The sequence below is a fragment of the Carex rostrata genome, chromosome 22 (assembly GCF_964058835.1).
Source record: "Carex rostrata chromosome 22, lpCarRost1.2, whole genome shotgun sequence".
Lineage (NCBI taxonomy): Eukaryota > Viridiplantae > Streptophyta > Magnoliopsida > Poales > Cyperaceae > Carex > Carex rostrata.
Window position 1 is genome coordinate 4,291,504 of NC_135939.1, and position 23,513 is coordinate 4,315,016.

The 23,513-nt window shown below is 33.8% G+C and overlaps 1 protein-coding gene across 1 annotated transcript; it reads right to left on the reverse strand.

Moving 5' to 3' along the window:
• Positions 1–1,492: 1,492 nt before the first annotated feature.
• LOC144573743 (uncharacterized) lies at positions 1,493–10,272 on the reverse strand. The gene is made up of 10 exons (XM_078323492.1): positions 9,643–10,272; positions 8,657–8,782; positions 7,864–8,061; positions 7,195–7,422; positions 5,307–6,153; positions 4,420–4,718; positions 3,834–4,181; positions 3,261–3,545; positions 2,944–3,118; positions 1,493–2,556 (listed from the first exon to the last, which is right to left on the reverse strand). The coding sequence occupies exons 1-10, from the start codon at positions 10,171–10,173 to the stop codon at positions 1,775–1,777; spliced, it is 3,819 nt and encodes a 1,272-aa protein (XP_078179618.1). The 5' UTR covers positions 10,174–10,272; the 3' UTR covers positions 1,493–1,774.
• Positions 10,273–23,513: the final 13,241 nt, after the last annotated feature.

Genomic DNA, 23,513 nt, shown 5'->3' on the forward strand with positions numbered 1-23,513 from the left:
AAATGTGCTTGGAGACCAAATTTTACATTTTTTGAAATTTTTTTACTATTTATTAAGCAATTTTGAAAGTCGCTGATCTGATGGTCCAGAAAATTTTACTGTTTTTTTACTGTTCACAGCAAAACAGCAATTTTCAAAAATGCTTAATAAATAGTAAAAAACTTCCAAAAAATGTAAAATTTGGTCTCCAAGCACATTTCAATATGGATTAAACATTTAACGGTTCGGATCGGTCGTTTGGACTTTCAAAATAAAAATACAGCGTGAAGTAGAAACGCATTTTACTTCGCAACTCACCGTAGCCCACCTCTGTCTCTATATATATATATATTTTAAAATCATAAGAGTGACTGAGCGTCTCTTAATTTGCATTTAGACCCGCTTCTGTGCATATTGATAGAGTTATAGAGTTAACAAATTATAAGTATGTTGGCTGAAAATACAAACAGTTTTTGTATGAATCAATTCCCTGTTTGTTTATGGACAAACTTGTTCAATTAGCAGCCCTGCTGGTTATTTTATAGATGTTGCAAAAATGTCTAGGACTTGATATTATATATTCTGGAAACTTTGTGCTAACCGAGGAAGGGTTTTATTATTATAACTTGCAATATCTGGCCCTCTAGGCAAAAGTGTCCAAGACTTGATATTTATATATATTTGGGAACTTTGTGCTAAGCGAGGAAGGGTTTTATTATTATAACTTGTAATATCTTGCCCTCTAAGCAAAAATGTCCAAGACTTAATATTATATATTTTGGAAACTTTGTGCTAAGCGAGGAAGGGTTTTATTTTTTGTTTAGCAATCTGGTGAATTATATTTCTTATAACACTATCAAAACCCACAAAAATCTTCAAAGTAAATAGCTGATCGAAGGAATTTGTCTTACAAAGTTTTTATATTGGCAATTGTTGAATTATGTTCATGAGCCAAATTGATTGGCTTCTTTGCCTTTTTTTTTAATGCAAAGCTTTGAAATTTATTATCTTTGTTATATATGTGAACTGTAGATGCATCATAATAATTGTATTAGACTGTAACTTTATTAATTCAGTGCATGTTATTTCAATTTTTTTTTATTGAAAATGAATAAAAGTTTCAGACCTAAGAAACTAAAAATAAATATCCAAAAAAGAGGAAGTGATGGCATTAATTTTCATACATTGAAAATTTACAATAATGTAATACTACCAATGAAATAAAATGAAATGTGTAGATTGAAATTGAATCGATCAAAATATAATTTTTAATCTTCACGCGTTGTTGGGTACTTGTTCAATAAAATGACCGAACCAATATGCAACTTCTTCATTATTAGTGTAAAATGCATTATGATTTTTATTTTTCTGTAAAGTGCATAATAATTTTTTATTCAACAATTATGCCACATCACAACTCACCATATAGCCCATTTCTCTCAGAAGTTGCTTAACGCACTGTAATGCTTCAACAAATCATAATGCGAACAATTTCAGATCAAATGAAGAAAAATAAATCGAAGATATTTTCATATTTTGGAGAAAAATGTTGGCATAACATGACCCAATAAGCTCTCATATCAATTAAACAAAAAGGGGAACAGTGAAGTTGCACTGCACCCAAAACAAAATCCCTACTACAGATAAATGCAAATACTACTGAAAGAACAGTACACAATTTTTTAACCTATAAAAATCTAGCTTATTAGAGATAGACAGCTTTAATGAATAAAATTAAACATAACCAAAAATTGACTAATGCATCATAAAGTAACCCTACCTGCCCTTTTTTCTTTTACTTAATCTCCATCTTCAAATTTTGAAAAGCTGCACCAAGTTGAACTTCACAAAGCGCACAAGCTTCAGGCTTCAATGCTTCAACAAACTTTTTATTTAGATTTAGTCCAGATATTACATTTAATACTCTTGTACAAAATCGCTGCACATCAGCTCTCCTGGACTGCCGCTGGGGCAAATTTGTCAGAAGGTCTCCAATCAATCTGCAGATAACTTTCAGGTGTTTGTTGACCAGCTTGGAAGAACTGGAGGTGTTTTTTTCATGTGATTTCATGACGAAGTCCAGAAGATCTAGAGTTTCAATCTGCCTAAACTCAGCATTGGCCAAGCCACACTTTTCTAATAGAACGCCGAAAAGGGGTATGCCCATCCAAGGATACCTCCTAAACACCTCTTTCACAAATCCTAGTTTTAGCCGGGACTTCTTTTTATTTAAATAGTCCACCAATGTGTTCTGAAAGACTTCAACCACACTCTCCAGTTCGGAGTTTGGGCAATTCATGGAGGTGGTGATTTTAAGTAGCCAAAAGGTTGCATTTTGAGCCAGGCTGGAGACATCTTTGAATCGGGAACGAGAAACCAATTTAAGACTTTTCTCAATTAGGGTTTTGAGAGTTTTAATCTGGTTTTCAGGGAACCTGGGGTATTCTTTTGCTTTGAATATTTTCTTTTGTATGATGCCAGCTATGCGTTGTCTAAATTGTTTGCCACCTGTGTTGGCATGTGACTTGACATAGGCTTGTAAAAGGAAGGAGTAGACGGTCAAAACTTGGGTTTTCCCTGTTCAGTTGAGGAAAAAGAACAGTTAAAAAAAGTGCTCAAACATCCTAAGATGTATGATGATGTTTTGCCTCTTCCATTTGTAATTTATTATACATGAATAGAAAAATAGAAACAGCACAAATTTTGGTCCTGAGGAACAAATTAGTACTCGGCACTTGGGACCTGTTCCACCAGCACACACACCTACTTATTGAAGCCGGTCACAGTCTATATTCCACCAAACTAGACAGCAAGAAAATAAATGGCAGATTCTGAAACAGACCAAATTAACCCACCTGACTCAGCCCGTTCAACAATGGCCAGATACTTAACAGGAAACACTTTACATGAACTCTGTATAGCAGAAAACACGAGATCATGAAAAAATAGGTTGGGTTGAGTTACCCGGATTCTTGTGGAGATAAATCTCGAGGAGGGAGAGGACACGGAATTTTAAGGACAGGAACTGTGATTGAGTAGCAGAGTAGATCCTCTTCTCACTGAACATTGCTGCCAGGTATGCATCTATCCTAAACATCGCATCGTCATCCATCCCGTCTGAATCCTCATTTTCATCAACCTGTTTCAAACCAAAACATGTATGGACAAATGATTAGAAAAGTAGCATACCTTTTTTTCATCTGTAATTTCACCTGGTTGGTTGGGTTTTGGCATTTCTTGTTTTTGATGGCTTTTCCTAGCTTCCATTTGTTCAAACTAACCTCATTGGTGGCTGTGTCAATATCCATCTCATCCTCCCTATCCTCATCATGCCCATCAATTACAGAACCAGGCTCTGCTATCCCTTCAGACTTGTCATTAATTCCGGCCGTGCCAGTCCTAGCATCATCATCATCATCCTCGATTTCATGGAAGTCATCTTCATCTTCATCCCCGCTATTGCCTTCAGCCGGTGCCAGACGGCGTTGATTCGGTTCTTTTTGTACAATTCGTAGCATCTGAATAAGCCCCGCATCATTCACTTCCTCACAGAAGCAACGGAATACCTAATTCAATAGCCCACAAAAATAACTAAGTTTACCAATAGCTTCCAACAAATGAGAAGATAAAATTGCCGTATCGCCGCATCCGTATCGTATCCGATACGATACTGTATCCATGCAACATAGGATATAGCCATTTGAATTATAGCAGACAAGCACTGAAACTGGTGAGATCAATACAAGATTACAAAAATACAATGCCACAGTTTTCATATTTTCTTTCTAATTGTTAGATTTTTCAGGTGGCAAACCATGAAATATTAAGATGAGTAATTTTGGGTATTATCTGAAAATTGTGGGGCAAAGCTCAGTACTATTTGCTAAAATGAAAAAAAAATGAAAAAAAAAAAACATCCCTCGTCCACTTTCCTGTTTAATAGCATAGTTTAATGGCCCTGAAGAATGGGACAGGAGGGGAAGGAATGTGTTGACAAGAACATCCATGAATTGAGGTGCGGAATCCTCCTCCTCCTCCTCTTGAGATAGAACAGAGAAGGCCTTCTTGCAACAAATAGTCAAGTTGATTGCCGCCTCGTGGAATTCCCCAGGATGGAGAAGTATCTGGAGCAGAAGCTGGATTAGAAGAAACTGCATTGCGTGCATTCTAGATGAATCGATTCTGGGGCCCACTTCTCTTTCCTGTATGAAAAAAGGAAACTACAGATCAGCTAAAGTCAAATATAATATTTTTCTTTTAATGGTTCCTCTGTCTTATGTTTAGGGATGCTTTATGTGGATCAACAGTGAATAAGGCCTGGGCTCTTTTCCCATTCATGATAATTTTGGTTTCTTCTCTTTCTGCAGGCATCTCAAAAGATCATTGCAAATTGAGAGAGTCTGAGAGGAGGGAACGGGGGAAGGGGGACAGAGAGATGACCTCATTAGACAGTTTCAATTCCATTTTCAGGAGCGTTTTGAATGCCCATTCATCCTCATTCCCTAAAGCCGTGTAAAGTGACACTGAAGGAATGCTGGACACCATTTCTACAAATCTGGTGAAGTAGGAGGCAATATCATTTGGCTTGATCTCGTTCAACACACAGGCCCGCTCCGACTTTTGCGCCTCCTCCAATAGTACCTGCAGCTGCTCAATGCATGATTCTCTTAAAGTGTTGGAGATTGCAGCTTTTGGCCACTTGAATTTCTCTTGCAGCTCAAAAGAAGTAACCTCTGTACCTGTTAGGAGCAAAGGAAATATAATCGGTATATGTTCAATATCATAAAATTTCAAAGGTGCATTATGCCATTTTTTTCATCTTGTTTCATGTCAAAACAGTCATGATGTTTTACACGTGTGTTCTTTTTCTTCAAATTCTTTTTTATTGGACGGGCAGGGAATTTTCTGTAGCAATGCAGTTCTCGTACTGTATTTTTCTATTATTTGTACCTTTTATGTTTCTACTGTTACTGTATCCAAGCTTCTAATGCTCTTGGCCAAAAGAGGACAAAGTTACCCTAAGCCCCTTATTATTTATTAAAAGTCCAACATGATGATCATGGGGGTATGCAAGTTTTTTCGTACACACTACATTTAAATTTCAACTACACACATCCTTATATTTATAGTTCAACAATCATGTAACCATTATCTAGATTCACATGTACACAACTACAAAAGAATAATCTTGCAGCCATAAGATACCAAGCATCGTATACGGTATCATACGCGACAATACCAACTGATTGGCCGCTATAAATGCAAAAAAGGAGGGAAGTCATAGGTAATAAATAATACATTGGGATGAGTTGAACAATATATAGTACCTAATGAGGCAGTAAATAGACCCTGAACTGTGAGAAACTTCATTATCGCAGCTTGGACCATAAACTTATCCTCAGTAAACCTAACAATCTCTTCATCCGTCAAGGTTTTCAAATTTTTAACGACACCCAACATGGTATCGACCACCCAGTTCTTTAGCGTATCTGACTCATTCCCATTTCCATTTGTTAAAAGGTCCTTGTCCTCGGAAGAACCCACCTCTGAGTTCTCATCAGTTGTCTGGCTCTGGTTTGATGGCTCATCAGAAGTAGGCCCCTCATCAACAAACAAAGACACCAAACCTTCCACCAAGTGCATGCATTTCACAGGAGTATCAAATTTTGCAATAAGCTGTCTTACTGTCTGGGTTTTCGTGATATTATCAAATCTACCCCCGCTATGCTTTTGCAAGGACACTATTGCTGCAACCATTCTATCCAAATTTTCACCAACAAAATTTATCATCTCGGATAAAAAGTGTCGACCTGCCTTGTAAAGCCATGACAACTTGTTTGATAAAATATCCATTAAACAGTATACAACCTTGCTAGAAAGAATTACTTGTAGGCATGAAGCAGGTAATTTAGGCAGGGTCAACAGTAGAATGTTGAGTGCCAGGTACTTTCGGTCATGGGAAGAGAAGAGGAGTGATGATTCTATTACAACGTCGCAGAAATTGCAAAGGTTGACAGATCTATCCTCTAATAAGTTGCCCTTTTTACCTTTTTTGTGCTTTTTGGTGGCTCTGGTTGTTGGGTTTGTCTCTTCTGGAGTGGGAATCTCTGGTAATAGCATGTTTACCACCACTGGCCAAACTCCATGCAAGTGTGGCAGGCAAATTGTTGATTCCTAATTGTTCAAAAGACATTTTAGTAAAAGGCAGTCAGTGCTTTAAAATCAGCATTTGTCTTTTGTTATTTGGGATTTTTGAACTTACATGAAAATTTCTCAATGTTTCCAAACAACATAGAAATAAAAAAATTTCCATGTTTGAAACAAACCTCAAATATTCCCAAGATACCAGTAGATTACAGCAAATGTCATATCTAGATTCATGATTACATGTAAGAATTTTCATCATAAAAAAGTAAATGTTTTTGTTCTTACAGGAATTCTGAAAACTAACTAAACTCAAATGCTTCCACAAAACAATACATTGGAACTTTATAGGAGTCAAAGATCTTTCCTATTTTGGGTTTTTGAATGATATAGTATGCACTTTTCCAATAGACACAAGAAATTTTAAGAATCATCAGGTTTGCATTATTTGGACAGGTGCGCAGTGTGCAGAGTTTAGGAGCCAAATAATCTCAACAACTAAATTTTGGTGTACTAACCAATCGTATGATGCTTTGTCTAATTTAATTTGTATGACACCTTTGGAGACAAAGGATCTACAAGGAGGTTTGCCTACCATTACAAATTTACAATAGTGGTTACAACCATATGCTTGGGATCGGAACTGGTTCATCTGATGGTTCATGCTCAGGTTCTTCTGATGGCAGCAGTATCGGTAGTGACAGTTGAGAAAGTTTGAAGAAGTCATACTTTGCTATTTCTATGATTATAGAGACTTTTATGACTATTTAGTATTTTCATTTAGTTGTCAGTTTGTATTTTGGGTGAGACTTGTATATGTTACTATTTTGGGCTGTAATACCTATGTAGGTGCTTTTCTATTTTGTCTGTGCATGTGGTACCATAATGGTGGTGCCTAAACCGAATGATTTGTATGATTTCTTGTTGAATGGAAATCAGTGGATTTCACCCACTTCTTTAAAAAAAAAAATTCACAAATAGTTGGATTTTTACAGAAAACCAAATTGTACTATTGATTTTTAAATTGCAGAATATATTTTTATATCCCAATACAACATGTCAGAATCTTACCTTAAAACAAGGAGAGAGAAACAATAGATGGTCCCAAGTGAAGAACGTGTCAGCATTGAAAGGACATGGGAGTAAATTTTCAAACACATCATTTTCAGCATTTACCCTCTCCTGTAACTTGAGTGCAAGTAAAAGTGCATCAGGGTCCCCAACTTTAGCAGCTCTTTCAAACCAGTCATTCAAGCCGGGGGCTTTCACCACTTCAGTCAATACAGCCTCTTCGGGTAACTGCAACATAAAAATAGCTCCAAACATACCTCATCAGAACTGCAAACTATCACAAAATAATTTTCAATGTAACCCTAATACAAAGCCGAGAAAAGCTACTGGATTTAAATTGTTATCGGCTGGGACATAAATTATCGTCTTTTGCAATTTTCTGGAAGATTTGTTGCTCTATTAAGATACCAATCAAAGAAACTATATATATCAGTACAATACCAGGAAGGTAGAGGAAATTGTGCTAATTGCCATCATTGCAATGATTGTAATCATCCTATTACCTTTGTTTCTTGTTCTTTTCTTAATTATGGTTGTCATCCTGCAAGTATCTATACCAAAGTGTTTGGTACTACCACCTACTAGTTCTAGGTAATCAGTGGTATGGAAATCCTTTATTCTTAACAGAGAGTACCAACAAAACAAAACATGCACAACACTGCTACAGACCTTATTGGCCAAATCCAAAATGACAAAAACAGCTGGCTCGCTCAAATAACGCTTCTTTGCTGCAAGTGAAGTCACAGTACCAACAAAATCCTTCACAATTGATGAACTCTTATCTGACTTCCATTGTTCAGAAATTCGTGATGACCTGGCGAGCGATCCATATGCAAAAAGCCTGCCCAAGAGATTGTCTTTAGCTTCCTGTGAAATAATGCCCAAGGAAACGTTAGAAAAAACAGATCTCTGTTGAAGTTAACAATGAGCTCAGATTATCGTAGTACAAGTTTTGTCACAGCTTTAGAAATTTTTTTGCCAAAAATCTCAACCTATCAAATATTGCAAACATAATTTTCACATGCCTGGAAAAAAATCTACCCCTGCAGTTTCAATTAGTTGATAATTTTCTTCTGGCTCCATTGAAATACTACAATAGTAGAATTTTTTCCACCATTTGTTAAAATGGCAGGGCATTTGGTAAGTTAACAATTTTTGTTTTGACTCTGTTGGTGGATTCAAGAAAACAATTTTTGTTTTAACTATTTTAACGGGTTGCAGTTTCTAGTGGAATATGTTTTAATCCTGAAGAACTAGCTCATTGGTATCACAACTGACACCAACATTTTGCGTGTTACAGGTACGGTGACAAAAGCAGCTATTAATATCCAGTTCCCATCAATAAACATGCCTCCATCAACCACTTTACAAGACCGAAAAAGGGGTATCAATGAACAAAAGAATAAAAAACTGCTAGATTGGTACAAAATACAAACTTGGTACAGGTTTCAGTTGCCGATACCTGACCCTTCATGCCCGATGAAATTTCAAGCTCTTCTACAATGAGCTTCATCAGAGAGTCCAATTTTATTGCATGAATATCACCAACTACAGTCGCTAAAGCCAGTGCAAAACCTTGCCTTGCAAACTGCAAAAAAAAAAAATTTACAAAATAAAAATTAATCAATAGTACAAAAATATAAGCAAATAACAGCGATGCCATGAACTAACAACCACGCTGAAGATTTAAACCAGTTGTTCATCTATTTTTTGCAAATTTGTACTAACATAATATATACTAAGAGTGTTGTATCCTTATCCATCAATCGCTGTGATTGAATTTTTAAAATCAGATTAGATTTTGGCCACAGATGCAAGTTCTGATCCACAAATGATTAAGATTGACTAATTTGAGGTCGGAATCAATTCCTTCCACCTGACCTAGCAATAGGGTTTCCTACCCTCTCTCCTAGTTCTCAGCTGCCGCGATTAAAAACAGTGTCTGTCTCTCCCTTAGGGAGAACTGAGAAGCATTTCTCGGCCCTCCTGCAGTGCAGTGAATGCCATCTAGGGTGGCTCTTGAAAATTTAAAGAGCATGTCTTGCCTAGAAATTATTTCTTTAAGCATAATAAATCCATTCAGTTAAATTTCTTCTTGTAAGTTGTCGTTTTTCAAAAGAATATCCCAAAGAGTGTTTAAGACTCATTTGATTTAGTATGCATTTAAAGTGTCAAGCATGGTAACAGTATTGAGTGTTAGTAGCATTGTTTTGTTCAAAAGTTACGATAGAACTGCACTTTGTGTATTTATCCTCCTTTTGTCTTTATCTTGCCAGATATATTTACTGATTATTCAATATGCATTCTGACTCTTGGTTTTCGGATAATAGAAATTTATTATTTTCCTCTTTTCTGGCTAATTAAGGTAGTAAAATCTTCCTTGACTAAATAAGTAGGATACTAATATGTACAAACCGAACAAAATAATTAAGCATATATTTTTATCACCTCCCTGGAGGAGGATACACCGCGAATAAATCTCCTAATGGCATATCTCAAAGAAGGCGCACAATTCTCCATTCCATCAGCTTTTGCCTCCAGATCGACCAAGTTCCCTGCCTCTTCATTATTCCCATTGCTCTCCTCGTAACTCCTCTGTACATCCCTTAACTCTCTGACCAATTGTTCAACTGCCTCCTCTCTTACAGAGCTCTCTTGTGAGGAGAGGCCGCTGAACAACTCCAAATGCAATCCTGGCTGTGCCAGAGAGGTGCTAGCCACGCTTGTACCCGCTGCTTTTGATTTCGATTCTGCTTTTTGTCCTGCTGTTGTAGATTCTGATTTTGAATCCGCTTGTTGCTTGCCTTCTGAGGCAAGGCGGTGCTTTTCCTTGCCGAGAGTCTTTCTGGCCTTGCGCTTCTCCATTTGTTTGAGCTTTTCAGATATTTTGCTATAGGAAGTGGTGGAATCAGTTGCCTTCTCTGTCGGGCCGTTGGGTGTTTCTTCCATTGAAGAGGAAGGTCGCTTCTTGACACCCATTTGTTTTATTTGCGAATTGTCGAGGGCTTCGATGTCGAGTTCGGAAAGTCAGGTCTAAATTTAGGATTCAAGCGAGGTACATAAAAGAGGGGAGGGAGGGACGAGTCCGTGTCCCCCAAGGCACCGGAGGTGCTATTGAAAAAAATGGACGGCCCAGATTGTATGTTGAGGTTGTAGGGAGTCTACTTTGAGATTCGTGCCAAGTGAAATAAACGGTCCAAATTCACCACTTCCACTTGCACCTCAGGTACCTGGGGTGATACGAATTTGGGAGGGACGAGGGTTTTGTCTGCACAAACGATGGCGGATGCCAGCTAAGTTGTGAAACCCTTTACCTATTTCATGTATACCCTTGAAAACTTTTCCAACTCTTCTAAAATTCATAATCTCCATTCCATTATTAAGTATATTGGGTGTTTGATTCGTCAACGGCTACGATTGAAAGATGAAATTTCATATTTAATCTCGCCCTCTAATTACATAATCTATCTTTTTTTAATTAAATGCATCTGAATAATGTGTAGAAATCTAAATTTAACTAAAAACATACTCGCCACACAATGCATTACAATTAAAATTAAATAAAATCTGAAATTTAGCGATATAATATGTTTCCTTATTTCATTCAATCCTTATTAATTTCTCCCTCTCAAATTTAGCGATATAATTACGTTTCCTTCTTTATTTTATTCCTTATTTCTCTTTTATATTTCTATAACTACTGCCATGAGAAATCTAAAAATATTATCAATTTTGTTTCCATACAGATCTATACAGATAACAATGAAAATCAATTAAAATCAATTTTTGAGTCTTTTAGTTTGTGTTATTCTATTCTATTTTATTTGTATACTAATAAACACGACACAATAAGCACAAAGATGCTGGACAATATAAGTTAATGTTCCGCACAATAATAAAAATAAAGCCCGTTAATATTTAGCCTTTTTGGTACAATAGACGTAGTTTTGCACGACAACAACAATAATAATAAAATATAGCATGTTAATATTTAGTATTTTGATACTTGACAGTGGCAAATTTAGTTAAGTTTATTTCACGAAAGATGGTTGACAGCTAAGTTTTGGGAAATTTTTTTTTATGCCACTTCAAAATATGGAATTTAGTAATTTGCCAACCCAAAACCTTAAATTAGCTAATTGCCACTCCAAAATTATTATATTTAGCAAATTGTCACAATTATACATATAATTCAGATATTTAATTAAAATTTGCTGAAAAGTAGTGTATAATAAAACATATTTTAGTATTTTCAAAATTACCTTTCAATTGAAACCCTTAAATCCAACTGGTCTCTCCAGTCTCCTCTTAAATCCTTCTCCGTCGAGCCATCTTCTCCTGTTGACGCGAATTCAAATTCCAATGCTCAAATGCTAGTACTAAAAACGAACAGAAATAAAGGAGGGCAAAGAGAAGAGAGTTATACTAGGCAAACACTGCTGGAGGTAGTCAAGTTGCCACTTCAACCCTGCAATAAAATCAACAATAATCCTCAACAAAATCAAATGCAAAATTAAGGAAACAAAAGACAAGGGAGTGACCTCGTTGAGTGCAGAGTATTGTAGGAGAATAATTTGTGATGACACTGATCATGCAGATCTCCTTGAGTCGATCCCAGCCGTTGGGGCTATCTCTCGCTTGATCCCCTTCGTGTAGGTTGAGGCTCATCACTGTAATCGACACACTCATCTCTCTCCCCTCTCTGTGTTGCTTAGAGTGAAGTGAGGCGAGGTAGCCTCTGAGTTAAGTCACTCTCTCCGATCTATAGCCTGGAGTCGAACTGACAAGGGAAAGCTCCGCTGGCCTTTAATTTGTTTCTTTTTCTATACCATCTTGTATTTCGGGCACGTTCCAGTTATACTGCAAATTGATGTTAAAAAATAGGAGAAATTAGTTTCATGCCGCTCTAAAAGGGTGAATTTAGAAAAATATCATCTCAAAATTTTTCTTTTGCTAAATGTCACTCCAAATTACATTTTTTAAGAAAATTGTCACAAATACCATATTAATGTATAATTTTAAATAAACAATTTACAGTATAAGTGAATTGACCGAAATAGTCTTGATCTTCAAAATTTCTTTCTTTATCTGTCTCCTTCCCAACAAAACTTCTGATAGCTGCGCTCCATTTTCATTCTGAGATTGGGCTTTATTTTAGAGTAGTTTTTTGGTTATTAGGATAAGAGTGAAGGGAGACGAGCAGAAAATCAGCATCGTACCAGTGTTTTTCAACCATTTTCGCATATACTGGTAAGGAGGAAGCTAGTTGTCAGAGGCTTGAAGGAGAGTTACACTTGGACCCCTAAGCTAGTCACTATTTGCAAAATAGAAAAGGGGCGGGACTCACAGGCTTTTAAATAGGAATTTAAATGAAGGGTTAGAAGTTACAAGTCTTTTATGTTTTTAACTTTACCGCAATTTTTAAATTTCACTTTTAATTTTCACCGCAATTTGTAAATTTCACTTTTAATTTTCACCGCAAGTAGGAAATGTAAACAAAGCAGTAGACATTGTTTTCTTTAATGCAAAACCTACGGGTATTTCTTCAAAAAAAAAAAATTGGGTGGCTTCGACTGGGAGACGAAGAGAGGAGATGAATTTCTGATCGGACCCATTAAAGAAAGGAAAGGAAAGGGTTAGGGACTGAGGGTATTTTTGAAATATATGAAAATACTCAATATATTATGTTTATTTTTAATTACAAATGTATAATAATATGGTATTTGTGGCAATTTTCTTAATAAATGTGATTTGGAGTGGCATTTAGCAAAAAATAAATTTTAAGGTGGCATTTTTCTAAATTCACCATTTTAAAGTGGCATAGAACTAATTTCCCCTAAAAAATATGCATATATCTTCCTATGTTGTTTATCGTAAGCATAAACCCGACCCGTTTGACTTTTTTCTTATTGACAAATAATGGGCAATTCCATCTTCAGCGGGGGTATTTTGGTCACTATTGAAATTTGTTGAATTTTCAGAAAAATTTTAATCAAATATCTGAATTATATGTATAATTATGACAATTTGCTAAATATAATGATTTTGGAGCGGCAATTAGCTAATTTAAGATTTTGGAGTGGCAAATTCCTAAATTTTATATTTTGAAGTGGCATAAAAAAAAAAATTTCCCTAAGTTTTAGATAAACTTTTAAAAAAAATATTGTTTATCATTTCAATAAAGATGCAGGTTTAAAAAATAAAATTTAGTATTAATAAATTTATAGAATGATGTAAAGTTTATCATTTTACTTTTAATAAAGGTACTGCGGTACTTGCTTTGCAAAAAATTGAAAAAAAATGTACCAATTGTCAAACTTGCTTTTCATTATCTTTTTTTTAATATCCATGAATATTTTTAAATAAATATTTTTTATTGATTATTTTATGAAAATTTGTCATTTTGTATGAGAATTTATTTTTTGTTATCTTATAATATATTCCGTTGCAACGCATTACCCTTGAATTTCTCGTAAGTGGGATGTGCAGTTTTCGTTTTTTCCCTTTAATTCTTCAACTTCAACAATAACCTGAATCTTACTGAAAATCCCAAGTTAAACAAGATTTTTGGTCTTTTGCTTGCAATTAATACCCAAGTCATTTAAATTTTTACTAGATAATTCAAGCCTATCATATTTATATTTAAAAGTAATATATAAATGTTTAAAGTTGCATATATTATCCATCATTTTAAAATACATAACTGTTTATAGTTAGTATCATTGTGTACATATATATGTTTCTATCTAACATCATATAATTAAAAGTACTTAAATTAATTAGCTGCATTAATTGTGAATGATTTTAAACTTACATTGTGAGGTCTTTATACTTAGTGTCAAGCTCGGTATTTATTTATATTTAATACACAAATACATAGTCTTGCAATATTCAGCTTTAAATTTACATTGTCAAGAATTATAGTTAGTGTCTTGATTTTATACAAATTCATGATTAAAGATAAGACGTACCTCATAGATATAATATTCCATCTGAAGCTTTGCCCCTCCATCCTTTAATTGCTCAAACTCAGTCTCATTTATATATCGAACCTCGTCCAAATATGTGATAAACCAAATTAATATTATTCATTATATATAGAGCTTATATCTATGTTGTAACATCTAACATAATCGCATAATAATTAATTGGTGATATATAGATATTAGTTGAATGTGCAAGAAAAGTAAAAGAGGTATTAGATATTAGCGAGCTTGCGCTTAACTAACAATTCTGTACAATACTCTACACCTCCTCACCCTGGTATCCTAATTACATGTTTAGAAATACCAGTAGCTGACAACAGCTCAAACTTAGTACATAGTTAGTACCCCTACTTCCTAATTCCTAATAACACCCTCCCTGCTAATCATGCCACGCCCCTCCAATGTTTCTGACCCACTGACTGATCTGAAGGCACACCTCTTCAATCATGCGTAGTGTGTCAGCCTTCCTTGAAATAATGTTTATTTTACTGTAAAATATAAACATATCAGGCACTACAATACATGGACCGGAGCGCTGGCACACACGCCAGACTCAGGGGAGGATCTACAGTGTTCCGATCAACTTTGCCCCCATCAAAAAATAAATTTAGAGTTAAAATTAAAATAAATTTCTTGAATTATGATTGATAATTAGAATTATAGATTAGAGAATCAGAAATTACAAGTCGGAGTATTAGAAAGTACAATTTAAAGTAATATTTTTTATCGAATACCTAATTAGTTAATGGATTTAAACCCGATTAGCTATTTAAATCCAATTCGATATTATTTTATCCCGTGACGAAAATCCTGGGTCTGCCCCTGGCCAGACTGCCATCATTGCGTGGGCATGAGATTTGTGCGTTGTGCATTTGTTTTTATTTTTGGAATACATAGAATCCTGCTTTTCAGTAGAGCAGCTACTCCTTGCCTCTGATATCGGTAAAGAGGAAATGAAAGTGAAAACCTCAGAAAAGTTGGTCAGAAATTTTTAATTTGCAAAAATCGTACAAAGATAATGTTAATACCAAATCTAAAACATCTTTTTGTTTTTTTGGCCACGATTCCTGTAGGCTAAGAAGCCATTTTTATTTTTTCAGTTAGCAGTTCCGTTCCCTCCGTAAAGCTGCCCGATCTATCTTGCGGGATCCAACGGTTAATCTGTAGGCTGTTCAGAAATGATTTTTTTTTTGGTTGTGCCTTTATAGTTTTGATGGGCAGTTATTATCATTTTTGTTAATTATATTATCAATGTAGATTATATAAATTAACAATATTTAAGCACCAAAAAAATATACTTAGGCACTAAAAAATCATTTTTTCTTATTAACGGCTCTAGGCAAAATCATATTTAAGAAACAAAAAGTAATATTAAATATATAAAGTTGAAATTTGTAAGACGATCTAAATATAGGAAAAATAATTAAGAACTGGAAGAGATCCTAGCTATCGAAATCTCTTTCGCTGTACTTGAAGACACAACATACATTGTTCAATCGGATATTACATATGTTCATCTCCTTTTTTTTTTGAGTAAAGGTTTGAGATATGTTCATCTCCTTTTTAAAACAAATATTTTCAATTTCGATGTCTATGGGACTAACTACAAATATTTATCAAGTCACTGGTGTTGAACTGTTGATGCCCAAGTGTGGCCCAAAGTTGAGTGGGTCAGGATCCCCTAAAGTAACCTAACTTTTGGATTTTGGATCAAGATTGTTCGATTCAAATTTGTCGCTCGAGATCGTTTCGCGATTCAGATTCGTTGTTCGGATGTATGCGCTCTACTTCAAATGAATTATCATGGAAGCGAATAAAACGGTCCCAATCTAAAACTTAACTGAATTCTAAGTTGAGTTGCCTACAAAAGTACAAACCAGTGAGGTTTGATCATATAAACATAACAAATTTCAATGCAACCTTCAATAAATAAATGTAATGTAGTGTATACTAGGGGTGAGTAAATTGCTCATAACTCGTGAGCCGCTCATAACTCGCTCACTAAATGTTCACTTGAACTCGTTCATTTATCCGCTCACTTAAACTCGCTCATTAACAACTCGCTCATTTATTAAATGAGCGAGCATGAGCATGCCCCAACTCGCTCATAACTCACTCATTTAAAATTTGCCACATCTAATCCCACCGCCACATTCAACCCAAATATTCATAGTTTATACATTTATTTATTTTTTTAAACAGACGCCTCAAAACAGTGTGTTGTTGTTAGTTTATGTTTTTGGATTTATGTTGGATTTTTATTAGTGCTGCTTTAGTTTTTGTTGATTGTTGTTTGTTGATGCTATTGTTAGTTTATGTTGTTATTATTCTATTTTTGTAATACCATTGATTTTTTTGTCATTATTCTATTTAATTGAATTATGACAATTTATTAAATTTTAGTACTCATAACTCATGAGCCGCTCATAACTCGCTCATTTAAAACTCGCTCATTTCTGACTCGCTCATTTATTCGCTCGCTTGAACTCGCTCATTTAACAACTCGCTCATTATTAAATGAGCGAGCACGAGCATACCCTAACTCGCTCATGCTCGCTCATTACTCACCCCTGTATACGTCCTGTTCTCACTACATTTTTCGGATCACATATTTTATGTTGATTGCAAGGTTATTTATGTGCTGGTAGAAGTGCGTAAAAAAATAGGTATTTCCGCTCGACGAGACAGTTATTTGTTTAATTGGTTGTAATGATGAATGATTGTTTGTGTTGGTGTCTTTTATATCTTATGTATACTTATTCTGTTTACTGTTGGTTCATAGCTAGTTAACAGGTTTTAAGATTATTGTTTTAGTTTATTCCTTCATACCGGATTGTGATATTATAATGGACAACTATTTTTAATCAAAATGGTTGATTTTCACTATTTCAAAAAATAAAAAAAGATTTAACTTTTACACAAATCTCATGTGTATGCGGCGTGTCCAAAATAGTAATTCGAATAAGTCGAAATTCATCATAAGATGTTTGAATTCTTTATATTGGTACGCTGCAATCTTTCATGACAAAAAATTATACAAAAAAAAAAAAAAACACATAAAGAATCCTCAGGCATCATTTTTTTTTTAACTATCATTAGTTTATTACTAACAAGCACAACGCTAGATTTAAATAAGCCATAGCAACAGAACGTTTGATTACAAATTCTATTCATTTCTGAAAACCAAGCAATTAATTATTCGTTTGGAAAGCAAAAGTATGCGTAGAGTTGTTCAACTTGATAAATGAAATATATTATTGTAAAAAATTATAATTAAAATAAATAAAAGGAGAATTTGAGAGATGATTAAGGTTTATCTTCGTCTACATTTTAGCTGCATAAAAAATGACAACAATTAATCGTTCATTCATTTGTTCTGCGGACATTTTTATTTTTACTCAATTTTTAAAATATTTTAATAAAAATAACCAGGGTCTGATCAAAATTTTAAAAATGCCCAAAACGTGTCCACAGTATCGAATTTTAATTCGGAACCGTGAAAAAAATCCACAGCCCTGAATTTTAATTTGGAACTGCAGAAAAAATCCACGGCCCGGTGGTTTTTTTTTTATAAAATTATTTTTTTATAATATATGTATATGTATATGTATATGTAAAAAATGAGTAAAAATAAAAATGTTGGTTTGTTCTGTTAAAGCATTGCCACCTATTTTAACTCCAATGTTTGTTGTTACAAAATTAAATGTCTACACCTTGTGCTTTTCTTACATTTGCTAAATTATCTTAAAATGTATCACACACGTACATCAGCATATTGAAATCAATCCCCATGATTTATTTAAGAGAATGTGTTGAAATCAATATTCGGTTTTACTGTGGAATTAGTTTTGAAAACATTTATTTTTCTTTTTAAAATATTTAATATTATATAGTTACTTTTAATAATAAAATTATTAATAATGTAATTAAATAAGATATATTCAATAATAACATAATATGACTTATTAATTATTATTTTATAGGAAATAAAACAATACAAATTAAATGGAGATAAAGAGTACGAGGTAAAATAAATAAACATTGATAAACAAACAAAAAAGAAAAAGAAAACACAAACATGTATAAATAAATAAACATTTGAAATATGTGGTGTAAAAAAAATTGTCCGAATTTGTCCAATTGCTTAGTCCAACAATGAAAAATTAAGGTGGGAACCACATCCTTATATATAGAGTATTGGGGGGGGGGGGGGGGGGTATGTGTGTGTGAAGAGAAAAAAGAAAATGAAAAAGAGAGAGAAATGTGTCCCCGCGTGAGGGAAGAGAAAGAAAGAGTCGTGTGTTCGAATTTCAGAAAGGAGTCTCTCAAGACGGAGAGGATTAGGAACAAATATTAATTGAATTTGAATCTAATTTTGAAACCTAAAAAATTACAATATTGGAAAGAAAACATAGATAAGGTTGAGAAAGAATTGACAGAATTTGGAAAATATTGAGAAATTCAACTCAAATATCCCATCTAAATTCCATGAATTAGAGAGCATTCAAATAGGACCTAAACATGTAATTGATGGACACAAATAGAAAGCTAAAATCAGGAGGTGTCACTCTGATGTAATTTTTTTTTTTTTTTTTGAACAACTAACAACGATCGCAATATTAATATGTAACATTTTTTAATTATAACACAAACGTTATTTTAAATTCCAAAAATTATAAGTATAAAATTCAGAGTTCACCCCTGAGCTAAGTATAAAGTTTTTTTTTCTCAAATGCAAGCCACTTTTTAAAAGGTTTATGACCCAAGAGGTTTCAAGTATATATTGCATGTCTTATTCAAGCCTCTCTAGCGTGCTTCAGAGCATAGTGTCAAGATTCACGGATTATTTATGAATAATTTGTATTTAAACTTGAGACGAACGAATCAGCGTATTAATTGGCTAAACGAAATTTTCCAAAACTATTCGCGAATAATTCGTCAAATTCGTGAATTTTATGAATTAATCGCGTATTATCCGCTTGATGCAGCAAGAAAAGCGAATAAACTGTCACGTGATATAGCAAGGAAAAACAAAAAAAAAGCCGAAAAAGCAGGACCTATCCAACTCCCTAGGAATTCAGATCCAATGAAGTAACCGAAAAGTTGTGTTTTAGATTGGGACCATCCGATTCGAATCCATGATAATCTATCTAAAGTGAAGCGCACACATCCCGAGCAGCAAATTTGAATCACCAGACAATTTTGAGCGACAGGTTCTAATCGAACAGTCTCAATCCAAAACTCAAAAGTTAGATAACTTTAGGGGATCTGAACCCACTCCCTAGGCACTAATTCCCGTCTTTTATTTATAAGTTCGCTCTTGATATTTGATCAAATTACTATAAAACAATCAAACCAGCAACATCTTTTGAATTTCCTTGTCCACGCCTCCAAAATGAATAATCAATATTAATCCAACAATAGATGAAATATGAATGATTAATCTGTAATTAGCGTGTCATTGAATTACTAGCGGCTCTTATATAAGTTAAGTTAGTTTGATATATATATATAGTAAGGCTTGGGTGCTATGGATAGCATAGAGGGCTACGGTGCTACGGCTCAATATTCGAGTTTTCAAAATCCTAACGGTCGATCCGAACCGTTCATCTTGTTCTCCATATTAATATGTATTTGGAGACCAAATTTTACATCTTTTGGAAATTTTTTACTATTTTTTTAGATATGTAGAAAATCAAATATCTGAATGGTGCATAATTTTTTAGATCAAGTGATTTTCTACGTAGCTAAAAAAATAGTAAAAAATTTCCAAAAAATGGAAAATTTGGTCTCCAAACACATATTAATATGGAGAACAAGATGAACGGTTTGGATCGGCCGTTAGGATTTTAAAAACTCAAATATTGAGCCGTAGCACCGTAGCCCTCTATGCTATCCATAGCACCCAAGCCTTACTATATATATATATATAGAGAGAGAGAGAGAGATGGGCTATGGTGCATTGCAATGCATGAACTCTTTTATGCATTGCACTATAAATCATGGATTTAAAGTCCAAACGACCAATCTGAACTGTTCATCTTGTTCTTCATATTAATATGTACTTGGGGACCAAATTTTTTTGAATTTTTTTACTATTTATTAAGAAATTTTGAAAGTCGCTGATCTGATGGTTCAGAAAATTTTACTGTTTTTTACTGTTCACAGCAAAACAGCAATTTTCAAAAATGCTTAATAAATAGTAAAAAAATTCCAAAAAATTTAAAATTTGGTCTCCAAGCACATTTCAATATGGATTAAACATCTAACGGTTCGGATCGGTCGTTTGGACTTTAAATCCATGATTATAGTGCAATGCATAAGGGGGTTCATGCATTGCAATGCACCATAGCCCATCTCTCTCTCTCTCTCTCTCTCTCTATATATTTTTTTTGAGACTAAGATTTCCGATCCATACTCAATATATATAATTCTGAATTATATCCGAATTATTGCCGAATAATGAATTTTTGATCGTGTCGAACCTTTCCCGAATTATTGAGTTGTCATTATGCTTCAGAGTAACCTCTTCTTGGTTGACATTTTGAGCAAGTTGTTATGAATATAAAGGCTGATTAGTGATTTCGTTACTGTAGATTAATGCGATTTTGAGAAAGTCAAAAAGAAATAATTTCGAAGGAGAAAGAAGAGAAGCCAAGCTAGGAAAACAGTCAGAAGAGCTACTAAAATAGTATCACTGAATGAAGGGATCCACGACTTAAAAGACTTGACCGCAGGAAATGGAAGAAGCAATCCATAGGGAAACTAGAGAACATTATAAAGGGGATTGTTAAGATCGACACATCAGCTGAATTAGGCGTTGACGTGTCGTATTGTTGTAAATACTAGACTTTTACTTAATGAATTAGACGCTGACGTGTCGTCCATTTAAAGCGAACATAACTAATTGTATGGATTGAGATTATGAAATAAAAATAAGAAAAGTTTTTGCTTGCTTCTCCTCTCAGTTACCTTTGCCATTAATGAAGAATTAATGGATCGAACTATTCTCAAACTGTCTATTTGGTACAAGTATATTTATTTGCGGATTTATATTGTTTTTGAAATAATTTATGAGTACTATCTAATTTGTTTTCGTGTCATAATTATGTCTCACTTACTTATCTCTGTTTTCAAAGTCTCACCTACTAATTAGCTCCGTTTACAAAATCCAAACAGTAAATCCAAACCGTTCAACATGATTTTCATATTAAAATGTGCTTGAAGAAAAAAATTTATATAAATTTTCTGAAATTTCTTTAAATTTTTTTTTGGATAGGGATAAAATTATATTTTTGGATGGTCCAGAATCTTCTAGAAAACATATTTAACATATAGTGACACATGATTAAAATTACAAAAAATAATTACGGCATACGAATAATCACAAAATGTTAATCACATAAGGATCAAAAGTGGTGTAATTTGGCACCGTTGCGGTAAGTCTTAGTTGAACATGTGATCTCATAGAATAATTTGGGTCCGACGCTCATCAGACTCAAATTTTAGTTTGATAGGTTCAGCGTGTGTCCGAATCATCTTAGGATCTGTGCGTGCCGTTTCAATATTAGTGTGTCTACTTTAATATTTGTGCATACAGATCATAAAATAAAACGGACGGACGCAGAATCCATCTGACTCAAATTGAATCCATCAAACTAAAATTTGAGTCCAATTGATGTCGAACCCAAAATTGATCTCGTAATCTCAATCCTAGACTTAGGCCGCTACAAGTTTCAACTTAAATTATATATCTTTTCGTTCAAATTTAAAATTTTGTGATTATTAATTTTGTTTTTCACCATCTTATTTCCAACGGTCTACCATTCCTTCATAAAAAAATATTAAAAATTTATTATTGTATTAATGTTATATTTATCGTCTAGTTTTCAACTATATTCAATTCCTTAAACAAAAAAAAAATGCTCATAAAATTATTTTTATCAGTGTTTTCTACACTCCATTTTTTTGACATAAAATAAGAATCAATCCAAATTAGAGATAATTATTGAAGGTACCGTACGAAATTAATCCTTGACTAGCTCCGTATAAACCTAAGTTCCGTTTATTTTAATCATTAATTTTTGTCAGTGTTTTCTACGACGCTCCATTTTATTTTTTCACATAAAATTATAGGAGGCTGATAATTAACCTCACACCTCCCACCCCGCAATTAACCCCGCACAAAATGCCAAAAAACTCCAGCTGTCATTTTTTTTTCATAAGGTATTAATACTTACGTACAGAAGTATTTATCTCTAAGAACGAAAGTATTTATCTCTAAGTACGAAAGTATTTAGGGGACCATGCACATTTTTTTCATGGAGGGTGGGGGGAATCTCAAATCACATGGGGGACCATGCACGTTTTTAGAGGTGGGTTTTTTTTATCTCATTTCAATCTCGTCCACATTTCTCACAATCTATGAGAAATTTTGCGAATCTAAAACCACGAACGTTTTCTACGTAATTTTCTCTTTCAAATGAGATCCATGATGACATACTTTCGAGCAAGTCGTTATAGAAGTATTTATCCCTCATCGTGTAAGTATTTATATCTATACTTGAAAGTATTTTTTTGCATATAATACTTATAATACATGATATTAATACTTTCATATGTCAGTATAAATACTTATAATACATGATATTAATACTTTCATATGTCAGTATAAATACTTATAATAATTAATATTAATACTTTCATATGTCAGTATAAATACTTATAATAATTGATACTAATACTTTCATATGTCAGTATAAATACTTATAATACATGATATTAATACTTTCATATGTCAGTATAAATACTTATAATACATGATATTAATACTTTCATATGTCAGTATAAATACTTATAATAATTGATAGTAATATTTTCATATGTCTGTATAGATATAAATACTTGGATAATGAGGGATAAATACTTCTGTAACGAGTTGTCCGAAAGTATGTCATCATGGATCTCATTTGAAAGAGAAAATTACGTAGAAAACGTTCGTGGTTTTAGATTCGCAAAAATTTTCATAAATCGTGAGAAATGCGAACGAGATTGAAATGAGATCAAACTAATTTGGAGAGAGATAGAGTGGGGGGATGGTGGGGGGATGGAATGGGGGGGAGTAATATAATTGTTCAAAATTATAATCTATTCAAATTAGACATAATTATGGAAGGTACGGTATTGACTCCTCAAATTAGTATAAACCCAAGTTCCGTTGTAGATACATATATTGTACGTAGGCTCATCATATTTCAGGAAATTTCTAAAATAAGAATTAGATAGTCATTGTCGGTGCGAGTGTTTTTAAATATAGAGGTTACCGTTAATTCA